This window comes from Mastigoproctus giganteus, chromosome 11, assembly GCF_048544385.1.
Source record: "Mastigoproctus giganteus isolate SK-2022 chromosome 11, ASM4854438v1, whole genome shotgun sequence".
NCBI classification, from domain to species: domain Eukaryota; kingdom Metazoa; phylum Arthropoda; class Arachnida; order Uropygi; family Thelyphonidae; genus Mastigoproctus; species Mastigoproctus giganteus.
In genome coordinates this window covers 38,939,183-38,958,785 of record NC_143585.1, presented here as the reverse complement: position 1 = coordinate 38,958,785, position 19,603 = coordinate 38,939,183, and the positions used below count along the sequence as shown (strand labels likewise).

Below are 19,603 nucleotides of genomic sequence, written 5' to 3'. Positions count from 1 at the left end.
GTATCCAATCAAATTATTTTTTATTTAATGGTTAGGGTATTCAATCCACGTGTTGGACAAGATTTTGGCTCTCCAGCAAACGCTAAGTTTTTAATTATATTTAGCTGTTTTATTGACTTAATTGTTATATTAAATTATTTTCTATAAGTAGCTTATAGTCCTAGTCAAGCTCCTTGGTTTATTTTGAATTTAGATAGTGATTTTGAAAGTTAATACTTAGATTTACTGTTTGCGTCCATAGATTTACTGTTCATAACTTGCTGCCATTGTTATACAATACAGCGTATATCCCATACTAGTAGCATAAGGTTTAACGTAAAACTAGATAGCAAAACATGTAGCACTGTATTAGAAATCTGTTAGCTTAGTATAGTATTATCAATAATAATAATCAGTAAAATTTATTAATCTTATTAAATTTCATTGTCAATTAAATTGTACTTTTTAACTAAATACATATGATGACCTAGAATTTACAAATGTAACATTATAAATTAATACACATAACTTGATAGGAGATACGAAAATCATATAACGTAACTCAGAGATAATACTCAATACTGAAATTTATATATAGTGTTATAACTGCATTGGGATATAAGTTTAGGGTTATATTTTTGTATTGAATTTAAAATTGAATTGAAATCATGACTCAGACCAGAGCAGCAAAGCAACAAAAGGCTCAAGCTAATGGGAGTGCTGTGGCTCAGGGGAGAATTGATGGGGGCGGTTGCCCTCTGAATCACAGCTTTTTGAAATGTACTGCTTGTTTGATATTTGTGGAGCATTCAGGAACAGGACATGATATTTCCAAGGGGAATGTCTTTGTGTATGTGCAATCTAAGGAGTGTGAGGATTTCAGGCACCAACTCAGCATTATTGGGCCTATATGAGAGCTTGAAGGACAGAGTGGATGCCCTCAAAGGATTTAAATTGCAGACCCATCAAGCTCTCAGCTGCCCACATAAACGCCAGAGCTTGCACTTGAACATCACGCAACAGAGTGGCAACCACCAAGGCAGAATGTGCTGGTCCAAAAGGAACTAGTTGTTGTTGGCGACTCTATTGTCAGGGAAATGGGGAAAATATTGTGCAAAAAGGATATAGAGAACAGGACCAGGGTATGTCTGCCAGGGGCAAAGGTTGATGACGTTGTAGAGCAGATATTATCTTTCAAGGGCACAAAAGGTGATACTGTTGTACACGTTGGCACTAATGATATTAAGAGTAGGAGACTGGCAGAATTACTTAACAAGTACAAAGTTGTACTTGTTCAACTTAACAAGTTGAAAAAAGTCACGAGTTAGAGTTGAATTTGAAATGGTCTGCAATTCTGCCCAGACACGATAGGAGGGAGTATATGATGAGAGCTTTGTCGATCAGTTCGGCCCTGAAGAGATCGTGTAAGGCTCAAGGGGTAGAATTTTTCTCAGCCTGGTCTGTGCTTGTTCACAGGAGAAATTGCTTCTACAGGGATGGGATACACTTAAATAGAAAGGGTGCAAGAATATTTGCTGATGCTATCGAGGCAGCGTTAGGTGGGTCGGAAAACTGCTAGCTTGGACTAATACACGGTATTAGTCCAAGTTAACAGTAGCTGCTGGCAGAAGTAAAAGTGATTCTTGCACTGCTTCTATTGGAAGGAGCAGCAGCTGCCTGAAAAACAAGATGCAGGGGATTTCAGAGACTGCTGGGAGTCATTACTCAACAAATAACTACATAGGCTGTGTTAGGGTAGCTAAGAATAGGAACAGGTGCATGTATACTTGCGTGTACACCAATGCTAGGAGTGATCTGATTGAGGTGTATAAAGTCTTGAATGGTTTGAGCATGCTCAATGCTGATGGGATTTTTCCTCTTGCTCAGAATAATTGTCTGAGAGGGCATAAATTCAAATTGAGGAAAGACAGTTGTAGGATAGATGTGCAAAAGTTTGCCTTTAGCCAGCTGGTGGTTGATTGCTGGAACAAACTTTCATCTGTTGTTGTAGAAGTTAATAGCTTAAATAGATTCATGGCAGAACTAGACAAACATTTGGAGCAAGTGGATGGGAAAAATTAGGTTTTTTTCCTTTTTTGGCTGATGCTAAGCTTGCTTTCTTGCATCGTGTGCTTTTACCAAAGCTAATGCTAGTCAGGCAGGACTTCCCCCCTAATAAACCCATGCTGTGTGAACTATAACTGCAGTCTTGTCTAGGCATAAAGGTCTTCAAAACAAGCTTCCATCTTATGGTTTGTCAACTGTTTTTTGTAATTGGTTATCCAGTTTTCTCTCTGATCGCTCAATGAGGGTGATGGTAGATGGCTCTCTGTCTTCTAACTTCTCCACTAATGCCGGTGTCCCCCAAGGTTCAGTTCTTTCCCCCACTCTTTTCTTCTTGTATATTAATGATCTTCTTCCATTGACTGGAAATCATATCCATAGTTTTGCCGATGATAGCACATTGCATTCCACTTTCCATTTTGAGAAACCTTGCCCTGCTCAATCAGCTTCAACTTCTCAAAAATCTGCTACCAATTCCTTAAATGCCGATCTCCAGGTAATTCTCCAGTGGCGCAAAGACAACTTAGTTGATTTCAATCCTTCTAAAACTCAGTCTTGTCTTATATCTCGCAAAAAGGATTCTTCTGCTCCTATGCTTATCTTTGGTGACACTCCGATTTCTAAGCAAAATGATATATCTCTTTTGGGGATTACCCTGACTTCTAATCTCTCTTGGCACAAGCACATTACAAATATTGCTTCCTCTGCATCTAAAAAACTTGGTTTTCCTCTTTCGCTGTCGGCGTTACTTTTTTTCCAAATAGCTGTTCACTCTGTACAAATCGCAAATCTGCCCTACCATGGAATATTGTTCCCACATCTGGGGTGGTGCCCCCTAAACCTCTCTCAGGCTTCTTGATTCCGTTCAGAACAGGACACCCCTCGACGTGGGCACCTGTACGTGGTGAGGGGACCTCCCAGTGACGCTGCTGGACTTCCAGACTAGCATCACTGGGATCCAACGCCCACAGCCTAGGTTCCGGGCTTACATCAATGGAATCCGGCGTGTTTGCCGTGCGCTGCGACCCGTGGAAATTCGGAAAGGGGGATCCTGGTGGTTGAGGGGCCCAGCTTCAATACACCACTTTGGCCCCTGCTTCGACAAGACGGGTGGTCCTGGAAGGCCCGGCTAGGATCAATCGGCTAGTAGGCTCGCCTGCGAGGGTCAACCGTGTCAATGCCACGCCCCTACCCTCATGGTCCGAGGGACAGGATTCAGGCTGGCGGCGGTGCGGGTATAGTGTCTGGGTAGCCCTGGCGTCCCACTCCCGAGCGCATTTATTGCATGCCGGGTAGTGGGCGTCCCTTTGGGCTCCGTGGTGGGTGGGGAGCCCGGGCACCGAACAACTAAATAAACTTCATGAATCCTGATAAACTTACTTCTTCAGGGGCCCCAACCCGGTCCCTATCTGAAAAATTAGACGGAGAGGCAGATAATATTATCGCAACAAAGAGGCAGCGAACGGAAATACCATCATCAGGGCCTGTCCCAAGATTTCTTATTATGCATTCTACCACTGAAAAACCGATTGGTAAAATGTCGCCCTTTTTTATTCAAAAAGGGTTAGATGGGTTAGTAGGTTCTCCCAAATCAGTTAAGAGGCTCCGTTCTGGAGACCTCTTAATTGAAACTAAAAATGACAGGCAATCCGAACATCTACTCCGAGTAACATCAATCGGAGGAATCCCTATAACAGTGACACCACACAGAACACTCAATTATTCTAGAGGTGTCATTTCGGAGTGGGACCTTCTTGACGTATACGAGGAGGAAATCTGCTCCGAATTAAAACCACAGGGAGTCATTGCCGTCAAGAGAATCACTGCGCGAAGGGATGGAAAAATTGTTAAAACCAGGAGCGTTATCCTGACTTTTAACACTCCTAAACCTCCTGACGAGATTAAAGCTGGATACATCAACTGTTCAGTGCGTCCATACGTTCCCAACCCTTTACGGTGCTTTAAGTGCCAGAAGTATGGACATTCTCAAATGGCCTGCCGTGGAGTCCTTGCCTGCGCTCGATGCGGTGCAAAGGACCACGAAACAACAGCATGTTCAGCCACAAAACCCACCTGTATTAACTGTGAGGGCGAACACCCCGCCTACTCACGAGCATGCCAGAGGTGGAAAGAAGAAAAAGAGATTCAACGGCTGAAGGCAGAGCTTAACATATCATACCAGGAGGCAAGGAAATCGGTCAAACCCCTGAATATCAACAAACCTACCTACGCCCAGAAGGTAGCAGGGAGATGTTCCGTCGGAACTCAGACGGACATGACCATTCCTCCAAAGGAGTCTTTCACTCCCATCGCGCGATATCTATTAAGTTCTCAAAAACCTGCACAAAAGGACCAATCAGCTGCCACTCCTATATCGGTACCTCCTAATGCTCCACAAGTTCCAAAGGTAACTGCGAAAGAAAAGAATAAAAAAGGGGAAGTCCCCCCTACTACCCAAGAAAAGATGGATGTCGAGCAGAAGGAGGTACCCGAAGAGTCAGTCTTGGAACTCTTTGCGGAGGAGGAAATGGACACGGGACAGCGTCCATTCTTCCCCAAAAAAGATAAATCCAAGACTGACAAAAGTAAGCCCTCAGCACCTCGGAAGCCGCCTGATGGACCCACCAAGCCAAAATAATGGCTAAATTCCTACAATGGAATTGTCGTGGATTCCGGCGAAATATAGATGACATCAAGGCCCTCCTGCAAAAGCACGAGCCAGTTTGCTTTTGCTTGCAGGAGACATATCTAAAGGCAAATGATGATCCCACCATGCACAACATCACATTTTTTCGAAAGGATAGAATTGCGGATGGCCCTGTACATGGGGGAGTGGCTATCCTTGTGGGTAACCAGACCCCAGTGCAGCCCTTGCTAATTACAACCAGCATAGAGGCCGTTGCAATTCGCCTTTCAGTGGGATTCTTATTAACTGTATGCTCTATTTATTTGCCACCTGGGACTGACATCTCCCAGGCAGACCTTGATGATCTTCTAACGCAGCTGCCTCCCCCTTTCTTACTTCTTGGGGATTTTAATGGACATAACACCCTGTGGGGTAGTGCTAACATCAATGGAAGGGGACGAGTCATAGAGCGTATGCTCAATGACAATGACCTTTCCCTTCTAAATACTGGAACAAACACCTTTTTCCACATGCCTACCCGTACTTTTTCTGCCATTGATCTCTCTATCTGCTCCCCTTCTCTACTCCCTTCACTCACCTGGGAAGTGGAGGAGAGTCCATACGGTAGTGATCACTTCCCCGTGATAACCTTGCTACACAGTGGGAGACCATGTCTTCCCTTCAGGTTACCACGGTGGAAGATTGATCGGGCTGACTGGACTGCCTTCCAACACCAGGCAAATTTTGATCTTAGTACAGTCAGTCAAGAGCCTATCAATGATGCAGTTAAGTACATCACAGAAAATATTGTCCAAGCAGCTGCTAATGCTATCCCAAAAACATCAGCCCGGTTTCCACCATTTCCTAAACCTTGGTGGAATTCACAATGCACAGCAGCAAAAAAGGCTCAAAACAAAGCGTGGGGGATATTTCGCCGATATCCCACCACGAACAACCTTATAGCCTTCAAACGTGCACGAGCCAAAGCACGCTACATCCGTCGTCAGAGTCAAAAGGAATCGTGGATCCGTTTTACATCATCTATTAACCAGTCTACCAACTCTAAGGTAGTCTGGGATAAAATCCGGAAAATGAAGGGAAAATATACATCCCACCCTTCCTCAATCCTAGATTATAATGGATGCGCTATAGCAGATCCAACTGCAATAGCCAATGCTCTTGGGGAAACATTCTCTAACATCTCTTCAACATCTTCGTATTCCCCAGAGTTCCTGGTCCTGAAATACAAAACCGAAAAACAGGCACTCACCTTTAAATGTAGGAGCATCTATCCCTACAACGGGGATTTCACTATTCTGGAACTCAAAAGAGCCCTCGCTCTTTCCAAAGCAAGTGCCGTTGGACCAGATGGCATCCATTATGAAATGATTAAACATCTTTCACCAAAATCTATGGATTGTCTGCTCCTTCTGTATAACAGAATCTTTACTGAGGGGCAGTTTCCGGATTCCTGGCGAAAGGCAATCGTTCTTGCCTTTCCTAAGCCAGGAAAGGATCCAAAAGTTACCACCAATTATCGTCCCATTGCTCTGACTAGCTGTCTGTGCAAAATCCTGGAGAGAATGGTCAATTCTCGTTTAATATGGTATTTAGAATCAAATGACCTTCTCTCCAGCATCCAGTGCGGCTTCCGAAGGAACCGGTCCACTTTGGACCATCTTATTAGATTGGAAGCATCCATCCGGGATGCTTTCCTAAAACGCGAACACTTGGTGTCGGTGTTCTTTGACATGGAGAAAGCGTATGACACAACTTGGAGATTTGGCATTTTAAAAGATCTGCATAGCCTTGGCCTTAGGGGGTATCTCCCCTTTTTTATTCAAAACTTTTTAGCCAATCGATCTTTCCAAGTTCGTGTGGGATCCTCACTCTCTCGTCCCTTCAGCCAAGAGGAGGGAGTACCACAAGGATCAGTATTAAGTGTCACGCTTTTTGCCATCAAAGTCAATTCCATCACAGAACAACTTCCTCCAACTGTAAACTGTGCCCTCTATGTTGATGACTTTAGCATATTTTTTCAGTCATGCAACATGAGGGTTATTGAAAGACAACTGCAGAAAGCCATTGATTGCCTTAATTCCTGGGCACTTGGTAATGGCTTCAGGTTCTCGCCGGAGAAGACCGTTTGCGTACACTTTTGTCGCAAGCGTAATCTTCATCCTGAACCTGAATTACGGCTCGGACAAAATGTTATCCCAGTAGTGTCAGACACAAAATTCTTGGGACTTGTGTTTGATAAAAAGTTGACTTTTCTCAAACATATTCGTCAACTTCGTACAAACTGCACGAGGGGACTCAATATCCTCCGCTCTCTCTCCTCAACGCGTTGGGGAGCAGATCGATGCACCCTACTACGGCTCTACCGTGCACTTGTACGACCCAAATTAGACTACGGGTCCCAGGTATACTCTTCAGCTAGAGATAGTGTCCTCCGATGGCTAGACCCTGTCCACCATCAGGCTATCCGTATCGCTACTGGAGCTTTTCGAACATCTCCTGTCCAGAGCTTATACGTCGAAGCAAACGAACCATCGTTATCCCTTCGACGTAAGCAGTTGTCTTTAAACTATGCTTTAAAGTTGAAATCCCTGCCAGACCATCCTACGTGGACGTCGGTTTTTGAGCCACGTTGGGAAAACTTGTACAATAACCGTCAGACTGCCAACCGACCTTTTGGTATTCGTATCCAAGAGCTAATCAGTGAGTTTAACATCATGGTAGACAAGGTGGCACAAACACCAAAAGAAACTACTCCACCCTGGCATGCTCATCCCCCACCGTGCGACTTTTCCCTTAAGAAATGGGTAAAGTCTGAGACCTCTTCATCTGTCTACCAGCAGCTCTACTCTGCACACCAAGCTGAGCACTCAGACTTCCTGCCCGTTTACACAGACGGCTCGAAGTCTGAATCGTGCGTAGGATCTGCTGCTGTCTTTCCGGACACTATAATATCTCAGCAGATTCCTCCCGAATCCAGCATATACACTGCAGAGCTGTATGCTATAGAGCTAGCCTTGGATCACATTCGAACTTGTCAATTCCAAAGGTCAATAATATATTCTGATTCTTTGAGTGTATTACAGGCTTTATTATCTACGAGATATAATTCTCATCCAGTTCTTTGTCGGGTTCAGCAGAAGAGACATTCTCTTCATGAATGCAAGTTTGATATCCGCTTCTGCTGGATTCCTAGCCACATTGGGATAAAGGGAAATGATTTGGCTGACGCTGCAGCCAAATCAGCAACACCCACTCATAATCGCTGCCTGTCAGTCCCCTACACAGACTACAGGCAAATAATACGCAAAAAGATATATTCCCAATGGCAAGAACTATGGCAGAGACAGAGAACAAATAAATTATATCAAATAAAGCCTGTAATAGAAACATGGCAGTCTAGTCTGCGCAGGACTCGGAGCGAGGAAGTTGTTCTTGCTCGACTCCGCATAGGACACAGTCATCTGACACATTCCTTTCTGCTGAGGGCTGATGACCCTCCTATGTGCGAGTCTTGCGACACCATTTTATCAATAAAGCATATTTTAATAGATTGCGTTAATTTTACCGATATTCACAATATATATTTTACCGCTTTTACTCATCCGACTGAGCCTTATACACTCAGTCAGATTTTATCAGACAACGACCACGTGTCAGCAGTTTTTAAGTTTTTACAAGCTATTAATATATACACACATATATAAATTGGATCATTTATTTTTAAACTTATACTGCTTTTACACATTGATATATATATACAAATAATTTGACGAGGTAACCTTTTTAAAGGTTACCAGAATTCATTTTTAGTGTTATTTTAATCGTTTCCTGGCGCAGTATAGCCTTAGTTGTTTTTGCGCCAATAAACACCAAATCAAATCAAATCAAAAGAACAGGACAGTTAGGTTAATTAATGATTCATCTCTAACAGAGTCTCTCCACTCGCTATCTCATAGATGTACTGTTTCTGCTGCATGCCTCTTCTACAGATATTTCCATGGGCACTGTTCTTCTAAATTGGCTTCTATAATTCCCACTCTCTCTTTTCAAAACAGTCCGAACACATGCCGCCACCAGCCAACATCCATTTACTGTCCAACTTCAAACTCACAGAACCAACTTTTCATCTTCCTCGTTTATTCATTCAACTGCCATTTTTTGGAACAACCTTCCTTCATACGTATTTCCTGAAAATTACAGTCTACAGAAGTTCAAGCCCAATGTCAATAAATATCTTCTTTCGTATTCTCAAGCTCCAACCCTAGCACGGTACTAAGTACTATAGGTTCTAATACCTCTCGTGTTTGGGATTTACATTAAAAAAAAAAAAAAAAAAGGTAAACTGCAGCCATTATCAATCCACTGCAGGAATGAAGCCTAGTAATGATTAATTTTGAGGGAAATACGAACCATAATCTGCCACACTGGTCAAGTGCGGGTTGGCAGATTGACCATATTTAGCAGTGAGGGGCTTGAATCGCTGTCTACTCAAAAAGCATGTGCTGCAGCACATTCTCATGACCACTCAGCTACGGAGGTCATTAAAGGTCTGTACATATGTGTTATTGTGACTGAAAGTTCTATTTGCTTTGTTACCTGTGAATTTAAAAAAATAAGTACAACTTAGCATTTTTATTTTTAAACTTGCTAAACCTTTTGAACAACCTGTGTAAGGTCATTAGTAATTGCAAAAGCTTTGGCATCTTGAACATATGGATTCATGTAACTAGAAAACTGAAGCCAACTGGAGTTGTGAACATTAAAATCACCAAGAAAAATTGTTTAGGAAAGTTAGACTGGAGAATGTCAAGTTTCAAAGAAAGGAAATTAGAGTTCCGAGTGATTGGTGGAGTTGGAAGAAAGATAGAGGCAACAGATGAATTTGTCAGAATACAGCAGAAATATTTTAAGCCAGTGGAGATTCCAAATTAGGAAGTCTCTGATAAGGAATATCAGAGCACACATGCACAAGTACCACCTTTGAAGTGAAAGGAATCAGACTAGCAGGGTTACTGACAATCCCACCATCATAGTAGTCATTGAGGCAACTGATAACTGAGACTGTCAGAAAAAAAAAAAGTGGGGTTTGGCAGATTCTAGGTGAAAATGGATAACATTGAGATTGGAACTGAGACCACATATATTTGTAAAATGAATGAAGTTTTTTCAAGGTCTAGATCTTTTTTGCAGTTAAGTTTGTTTTTTCAGTATGACTATTCATGATAAATTCAGTAGATAAAGTAAAAGTGGACAGGGCGAGTGGAAACATATTAATTAATAAAATTTTTGAATATGGTGTCTATGCACAACAAGAATATAGTCAGCTCCTTTACAATGCCCCCCATCCTCCATATACACACTACTCTCACTCCCTCCATTTACTGCCTGGCAGAGTAGAGGCAACAAGATTACACACTAGCTAATTCTGATGCCTTTTGAGAGTTACCAATAGGTTTGGTCTGGTGGACCATCTAATGACCAGCCTGTGAACACCATTTAGCGCTTTGCCCTTGAAATGTGAGGAATATTAGATCTCTGCTCTGGAACCTAAAACATGGGTTTCACCACTAGTACAACACTACCTCCAATAAGCAAAGTGGTGGTGTTATACCAGTTGATGAGTCATCTACCCACCTAGTATTGCCTGGTGACAGAGGGGATGGCATTCCTCTGTATGATACGGATTCCACACCTTGACTGCCTGCTTATATTGGTTCCACCTAGGTGGCTTCCAGTATATTAGGTGCAGTGTTTCACACTTTGCACATGATTAGTATATCCTGGATTACTGACAGTCCCACCATCATAGAAATGCAAGCAAAGGTTTTGGTTGTCGCAAAGTGACTGTATTTCACTGAAATTCGGTCCACTCTACTTGCAGATGGGATCTGAATATCAGTTCCATCATCATTTTAGACTCCCAAGTAGCAAACCTTACCCTGTAATATTTGGAAGAATATCTTTGACAAGCCTTAATAATCAGATAAAATAATGAAAATTTTCAAAAATCCGACATGATAATTTTGAATTCATTTTTGTAATCAGCGAAGAAAAGTGCATTCAAAAAATGTTTTACTTTACTTAGGGGGGAAATAAAAGTTGTTGAATTGTGTTATTTGAATGTTATGCTCAAGTATTTCACCTGGATGTTATTAGTGTTTATTTCTCACCAGTAATGGATGAGAACTTTATTTTTATCTTGTAGATTAGCTACAAAAACAATCTGAAAACAAACCACTATTCTTCTTGCAGGATTTTTAACCTTGCATTACATTTTTGCCAAACAGGAAAGAAAATGTTGATTATTTTTTATTATTATTATTATTGAATGTGTTACAAATTGTTGAATAAACCTAGACAAAATCAACATATTCTTGATTTGTTATTTGCCACTATAGCATCTAACAAAATTTAATGGGATGATGTATTCTCTTCATAAGCCAATTACCTGGTTCTTTGGCATTAATGTTTGGTGGGAGAGATGCTTTAAAATGTCTCGATTGATCCAGTTATAGAACATTTTACTACTCGGCTGATTTGCTTTGCAAAACATAATACTTTTCCTAACTCTCTGAATTTTATGGTGGGACAATCTCTTTAGTGTTTTTAAAATTAAGCAAAAGTTATCACTAGAATTGCCACCCTTTCAAAATCTCTGACCTGGATATGACTGTGAGAGATATTATTATTATTAGCAGCCATATTGTGCAAGGAAACCTGAGGCTTATGTTGCACCAGCCAAAAAACATTTCCAAGTTACTCTGAGAGAGAGAGAGAGAGAGAGAGAGAGAGAGAGAGAGAGAGAGAGAGAGAGAGAGAGAGAGAGAGAGAGAGAGAGAGAAGAAGAAGAAGAAGAATGATGATATCCAGCTCAGGACCCTGGGTGTGCCAAGCCCATACTCACCAGATGTGAGCTCCTTGGAGGTGGTGAAAGTAATCCTGAAATTTTTTCATGTCAAATACACATATATTAATTACTTTCTAAATAGGCACCTCCGTAGCCAGGTGGGAAGGAGCAGCAGTGTATAGCACACGCTTCTTGATTAGACCGGGGTTCGAGCCCATCACCACCAAATACGGAGGATGCGGAAAGGTCAGGGAATGACCACTGCATATCCCGGAGCAATATGGCCTTAGTTGCTAATACTCCTAAAAAAGAAACCAAAAAAAAAAAAACTTTCTAAATAAAACATCTATTTGTTAAATCTTATTTATTTGTTAAAAATAATAGGACTTTTGCAATAACTATTTACTTGCTTAGGTTTATAAATTCCAGTTTAGGATTATATCAACACCATAGTTTAAAACAGGGATCAGTGAATGCGATCATTGCAGCACATAGAAATAAAAATATAATTTTCGGGCGAACACCAATGCTAAAAATCTTGTATGTTACTTACTCAATATAGTTTTAAATTGACTACAAATTTCAACTTGTAGTCAACAAATTTCTACTCACCTTATTTAACTGCCACCTCAAAACCGGCCGGCTTCCCATCTGACAGGAGAATAACAAACCTAAAATTGATTTTGAAGAACCCAACCAAACCACCGGCCAGTCCAGACCCCCATCAGCAGATTGCCCTCCTCCCAGTTGCTAGTTGGCACACCCAAGGTCCTGAATTGGATATCATCATTCTTCTCTTTCTTGGTGATTCCCTTCTACTTCTGACTCTTTCTCTCTCTCTCTGGTAACTCAGGATTTTTTTTCTTTTTTGGCTGGTGCAGCAAAAGCCTCAGGCTTCCTTGCACAATATAGCTAATGATAATAATAATAAAAATAATGGAAACCCGGTTGCTAGCCAACTATTAGAAAGGATGTTGTACGTCAATGAAGCGAATCTCTCATCGCCAAAACAATTTGGCTTCAAACCAGGCCTTTCTACCATTGACACCCTTCAGACACTTATAAATGCAGTTACAAGCTCTGAAAAGAAATACCTTCTGGTCATATCAATCAACTTCACAGTGGCATTTGCACACGTGCCAATAAACCTGTACAATGTCATCAAAACATACCTATCTAACAGTAAGATAGAAGTAAATGCTTCCTACAGAAGGCTCACCAGACCAGTCTTTAGGAGTTGCCCCAGGGCTCCGTCCTGGGGCCACTCCTTTGGAACCTCATCCTAGACGAATTCCTGGTGCTTGACCTGGGAGAAGTGAGATACCAGGCCTTTGCAGACGACCTCATTTTTACTGTGCCAGCAAACTCAAGTCCAGCTGGAGATAATGGCAAGTATTGCTCTTGCATGTTGAAAACTTGGGCTGGGACCCATTTCCCCAGGATCTCACCCAACAAGACTTCATCAATACTGCTCAAAGGAACCCTTGACCCCTGTAGGCCACTGCAAATTAAAATTGAAGGTAAAACTATTAAATTGTCTGCACAAATTAAATACCTGGGGGTTATCTTGGACTCCCATCTCTCTTTCTGACCAGATCTAGTGTACATCAGAGATAAGATTCGGAAATATTTGGCGATGGTCGCTAGAGTCTCCAGAAGGGATTGGGCCTCAACAGACAAACCGTGACTTTACTACAAGATCATCCTTATTCCAATTATAACTTACTCCTCTGCAGTTTGGTTCCACAAAGCCGCCAGTGTAGCCAACAAACCCCTTCTGGACATAATCCAAAGAATCATTCTACTTACCAACACCCGTGCCTGCCGCATGGTAAGCCCCCACGCTCTACGGGTTCTGGCGGGAGCTCTCCCGCTCGACCTTGAAGTAATCAGAACTGGAATGTTGTACCACCTATCTAAAGGATCCACATGTACCCTCCTGGGCTTCACACTTGATCCAGACAATGACCAAAAACTGGAAACGGCAAGGCTCCAAAGACACCTGCGGCCAGCATGGCAGACCAGATGGACAGCCTCAACGAAGGGAAAGATCACTAAAAAGTTCATCCAGACAGCTGACAGGTTTTACCCCAGCTTCCCGACCTGGTTCCACCCAGGACTCCATGTGATGTTCCTCTTCACGGGCCATTGTGCATTTAACTCCAAACTCACCTACTTTCGGATCACCTAGGACTAACCCCCTATGTATCTGTGGTGAAGTGAAGAGTTGGCATCATCTGATGTTTGACTGCAAACTCTACGAAGACATCAGATGCATTCTCATCACAAAAATAACATACCTCCCAAGAAACACGTAATCACACCTACTGGACACAGCGGATGAATACATAAAGCCTTTATGAAGTTTGCGCAAGCACTATTTCCGCGAATAAAAGCCCTCATAGCGGCAAACTCGTAACTCCCAAAAACTACTGTTTGGTTTACGCCCGCTGTTGATTGACCAATGGGAAATCAGCACTGGACTACTCTGACTCCAAATGCTACACTGCCCAATGTATGGGTAGCACAATGGCCTAGACGACTCGGCAAATGCCACAAGAATGGACTTCATGGACGGGAAAATGTTCCCATCTATGACCAAAAACCAATTGATAACTTTAACTTTTGGATGGGCCTGTCCATCGAAGAGTTATCAGTCTTAGGAACTGCTACCAGACTTGACCTACTTAATTTGAACATGACATCTGCAGCTTTGCTGCCAGCTCATTTCTAAATTAATACAGCCAAAATTAACACAGCCAAATTACTAGCTTCAAAATTCCAACGTCAATCTCATTAATCCATTTTGGCCTAATCAAACTCTAGTGCTTATCCATTTTTTTTTTTTTTTTTTTTTACAATAGGTCCTTGCCACTGAAATCTTTGGAAACTATGTGGCAGGGCCTGCCAGAGTACGAAATATATAATCTACTGGGTACCTGACCTGCCTCCTTGTGGTAAGCGTGGGCAACGGTGGGTCCCATTAGGGGCTAAACGGTCAGAAGATACAACGCACCACGATATTACACAGCAAAACAATACCCATATTTTTTTTAAATCTCTAGTTTCCACAGAGTAGAGCCACTCCCCAGCTTATGTAAAACTGGACTTAGAAATTCGACTTTACATAAGTTTTTGCCAGCCAGTGCAAACTTAAAAAAATCGTGGAAGTGTATTTTGCATCCTGTAGGAATAAATGGAGGTATCATAATGTGAACCCAATAACACATTCTGTTTTTTTTTTTTTTTTTTGGTAATTCGTTCCAAGACCTCGGAAGTTGAAATTTTCACTATATAACTAAGCTATTTATCTCTATAAAGGTCATTTTTATAATAGAAATTGCAATACACTTTCATCGTTGTCATATGCTTCGTTATAAGCATCAATTTTGAACTCCTTTGTGATATTTTTCTAAAACACATTTCTGGGAGGTCACTACCATAAAACAATTTGCACTTTCCAGTTTATTGGGCTTTTCTGTTAGGGCAATCTATTATAAACAGGTAGTGAACTCGATCTTATTGCATTTGTGATAATACCAATAACTGGAATTCTGTGGATTTTTACGGAAACCCCTGGTACCGTTAGACTCATTTCACCATAATATTATGGTGAAAATGAGTTCACCATTTTCACCATAATATTATGGTGAAATGAGTTCCCCTTCACTGAAATCTTCAATCATATAAAAAACATAAATCAATTTTTAGAATCTTCTTTTCATTCCTATATACTTATTACAATAGTGAAGGGAAAGGGACCAACGGAAAGTGCAAGTGCTGGCAGTGCTAGGAAACAAAACAACATTGATTTAGAATTGAAGATGATTAATTAAGAATTACAAAGCAGGACAAAGTTTGTCATCTATTGCACAAAATTAGGTCTCGCTGCTTCAACAGAGAATACTATTTTAAGGGACAGTGTGCATATAAAAGAACATGTTAAATGATCAACGCATTTACGATCAACAGTGATCACAAAACAGCGTTCAGGTACTATATCAAAGATGAAAAAGCTATTAATAATATGGATGGAAAATCAGATTCAGAAGCAAGTGCCCCTTGAATCCAATGGCCATTCAAGCAAAAGCATTTATGAAGATATTAAGGATAAGTACAGCAAACCCCAAGCAGGTTCGTGGCAAGCAATGAGTGGTTTGATAGGTTCAAGCATCGTGCTGGTTTCCAAAACATTAACGTGTGCGGTGAAGTCGCCAGTGCCAATTCTGCAGCTGCAGAGAAATGTTGATGTGTTGGAAAAAACCCCGTGGAGCTGGAGAGTTAATTCTGGCAACGATGCTCGAAAGATAAAACTTGCTGAAGAGTATAAATAATCTATATAATATTGGTGTAAATACACCAAACTATTGTTACTTATTCTCAGTGGTGCCCACTGAGAATAAGGCTATTGTTACTTATAAGTAACAATAGTCTTCTCTTTTAGTGAAGCATTACTTATTCGAGGTAGTGCAATACATGGCAACTCATTGTGAAGGATGAGCACAATATTGAGATACAGATAAAATGATGCCCTTTCACACTACAAATGTAGTTTTTTTCATTTAAGAGTTTTCTATGGTGTATTTACACCAATATTATATAGGTAATTTTTCCTGTGCATGAGATAAAAAAATTGAATAAATAATTCTATTTACATGCTCATCGAACATTTCTTTTTTGTTTCAGTCAAATTCAATCAAATTTGTGATTGCTGCATAAGCATTTAGGGAAATTCTGAATTACATAGAGTTCCACGGAATGCAACCCTTATGTAAGTCGGGGAGTGGCTGTACTGTGTTTCATGAACAATGCATACAACGCAGAGGTTGGGGAAACCCCTGATGCCGTTAGACCCTAAATACTTGACACTTTACAAATTTTAACATATGCACTACTTACCTAATGTGTTTTTTATAAAAAAAAAAAAAAAAAAATCTATAACTGGCATATTTTATTTAAAATAGTCTCTTTGACTCTGTCCATCTAAGGATCCTTGTAAAACTTCTGTATGAATGACTTCCAAATTAGGTATAAAGTAATTTTAACAGGAATAGAATATGCTGATGATTTACAGGTTAGGACTGCTGTGGATCAAGAGGAGCTATGATTATTAATATTCAAATGATGCATTTAAATTTGTTTCTAATGCCATCAGCTTAGAAATTAATATGGAGAAGTGTGCACACTTTACTATCTCTAAAAAATACTGCCCTGTTTATTTTATATCTGATTATCCAGAATCAGATCATCAAAAATTTTGTCTAAAATAATATCTTATTTTATTATAACTGGAATAAGATAAGACTGTCGGGACAGTCTTATGTCACTCATCACAAATAAAATATACAATCATTATTTCAATAAATTCTAGTGGGATGCATGACTATTACTGCTTCATTTTCTGATATGCATGTTCTATGTTAATCAAACATCTTTAACAAGCTTTGAGAAGATTATGATTTTGTACCAATTTGCTCTTCAGAAATTGAAAGTGAACTCATATAGAAAAGCAGAAGAATAACTCATACTCTGCACAGTTGGCAAGGATTTTTTTTTTATTAATATTAACTAATAATGCTCATGCGTGTTTATATTCTTTGGTGAGAATTAACAAATAATTAATGAAGAAAAACTTAATTACTTTAATAACTGTGGTTAGATGCAGAGATGCAAAATGTGTAAACTTTTACCAATGGAGTTTAGTTTTTATAATGTGCATGTTCACATAAGGAAGGTGGTATTTGTCTATTATTCTCCTGGTAGTAGTTGCAACATCACCACTCTAGTAGTGCAACCTTCATTATCATTAAACTTGTATATGAACTAAATATGAAACTTGTATATGAACTTGTATATGTATATTACTAAAGGTAAATACATATACAGTGTACTGGTTGGGTTACTTTAGACTGACTTATAAACTGACACTGGCAGGAGGATAATAGACAAGTAGCAGGAAGATTGTGTAAAGTGATTAGTATATTTAAAAAAATGACAGTAATATCTTCTTACATTCTAACTAAAATATTGTTTTGCATGTGACACATTTTAAATTTTCATTCTTTAAGATTTTAAACATAGAAGTGAACATATGTATATATATATAAACAGTATACCATTGTTTCATTTTTATTTTATAGGTTTTCTTGCTGCTCTGTTTGTTTTCCTCTTGAACACAAAGCAGCTGCTCTCAGTGTATTTATGGCTTGCATCAGTTGGAGTTGTATTGTGGTCATATGTGTGGAATGAAGAATATATCAAATATTGTTCAGACTTAGCACAAAGACATTCTAGTATCATATATGAAATGATCAGCCTGAATGTCAAAGCTCTAATAAAATTTTCAGGAAATTACTTATTGCAGATATTTTTAGCAATGATATTTTGCTTTTCAAATAATTCATCAAATGTGCCACCAAAAAGAGTAGTTGGATTGTCCTTTATAGGTCCAACAGTGATAAGTCTGCTGCCTCTACCATCTGCAGTATTAACTTGTACACCCTTGATAACAGCAGCAGTTTCCTTCATGTTTATGTTTTTCAATCTTCTAACTCATGGAAAATTAATGTGTGATCTCATTCATGAAGGAATTGTGTGGTCACGAACTGTTACCCGTAATTATGGTTTATATGCCTTTGCTGAAAACCAGTGGCTGCGACTTCATGTTCCTCAGGTTCTTCGTGTCTTTTGGCTAACCAGGATTACTGAACAAGCAGTATTCTTAATAGCTGATGCTGCTCATACAGAATATAGAGATAGTGGTATAATTTCAATTACCTTTGATACACTGTATTCAATTACAAAACAACTCTTAGTTAGAGGGTGTGAGACATTTATAGCAGTTCTCGGCATGACTAGCATTATATCATCAGTATCACATTATATTGTATATGCAATGCACTTTTTTCTTCGGCTTGAAGAACCAGAAGACAGAAGTATTGGAACAATTTCAGCCATTTTGTTCTGCATACTAGCTTTACAGACAGGATTAACAGGAATGGATCCAGAAAAAAGACTTATCAGGCTCTATAGAAATTTATGTTTACTCTTCACAGCTATTCTGCACTTTGTTCACAGTATAGTGAATCCTCTTCTTTTGTCCTTAAGTGCTTCAAGAAATGTGTCTGTTAGTAAGCACAGCCGTGCACTGCTTATATGCACCTTTTTAATAGTATTTCCTTGTTGGTTTTTAACTTACCTGTGGTCAAAGCATTCTATTAGCACGTGGCTTCTAGCAATGTCTGCCTTTAGCATTGAAGTTGTGATCAAAGTTATAATTTCCCTATTAGTCTATATATTATTTATGCTTGATGCTTACAGAAATACTTTTTGGGAAAAACTAGATGATTATGTCTACTATATCCGTGCCACTGGAAATACGATTGAATTTATATTTGGAATATTTCTGTTTTTTAATGGAACATGGATTCTTTTGTTTGAATCAGGAGGGACAATCAGAGCTTGCATGATGTGCATTCATGCTTATTTCAATATATGGCTTCAGGCTAAAGCAGGGTGGAAAGTATTCATTAAAAGAAGAACAGCAGTCAACAAAATTAACTCACTTCCTGAAGCAACTCAAGAGCAGTTATCTAATTTTGATGATGTGTGTGCCATCTGTTACCAGGATCTAACAACAGCAAGAATAACTCGTTGCAATCATTATTTTCATAGTGTTTGTCTCAGAAAATGGCTATATGTTCAGGATTTATGCCCTTTATGTCATAAGACTTTATACAACCTAGAATCAGATGATCCCTTTGGCCATAACTCTGTTCATACTGAAATAGCAGCTAATCATGAACATGAAGATTAATACTTATTAGAATTAGATTATTTATTGGCTTTATTTGGCAAAATTTATAAGATATTCAATTATATGTAAATAACTAAAAGGTCTAATGTAAAATATTTGAGCTAGCTTGACATGGCAAAATTAATTGCTAAGTATTGTAAATAGCCAACCTCTCAACTTTCATTGTAAAGCCCACACAGAGAATTAACATCCGGTGATCACTGTATAAATGTATCATTGTACATTGCATATTGTTATCATTAAAATGCTG

At 39.7% G+C, this 19,603-nt stretch overlaps 1 protein-coding gene across 1 annotated transcript in view; it reads left to right on the top strand.

The window, feature by feature from the left end:
• The window catches only part of Trc8 (TRC8 ring finger protein), a 59,030-nt gene extending 39,677 nt beyond the window's left edge, over nucleotides 1-19,353 (top strand). The window contains exon 2 of the mRNA XM_090384407.1: nucleotides 17,678-19,353. Coding sequence (XP_090240533.1) covers nucleotides 17,678-19,353 — 1,676 coding nt within the window. The remainder of the gene's footprint in view (nucleotides 1-17,677) is intronic.
• The last annotated feature ends 250 nt before the right edge of the window (nucleotides 19,354-19,603 follow it).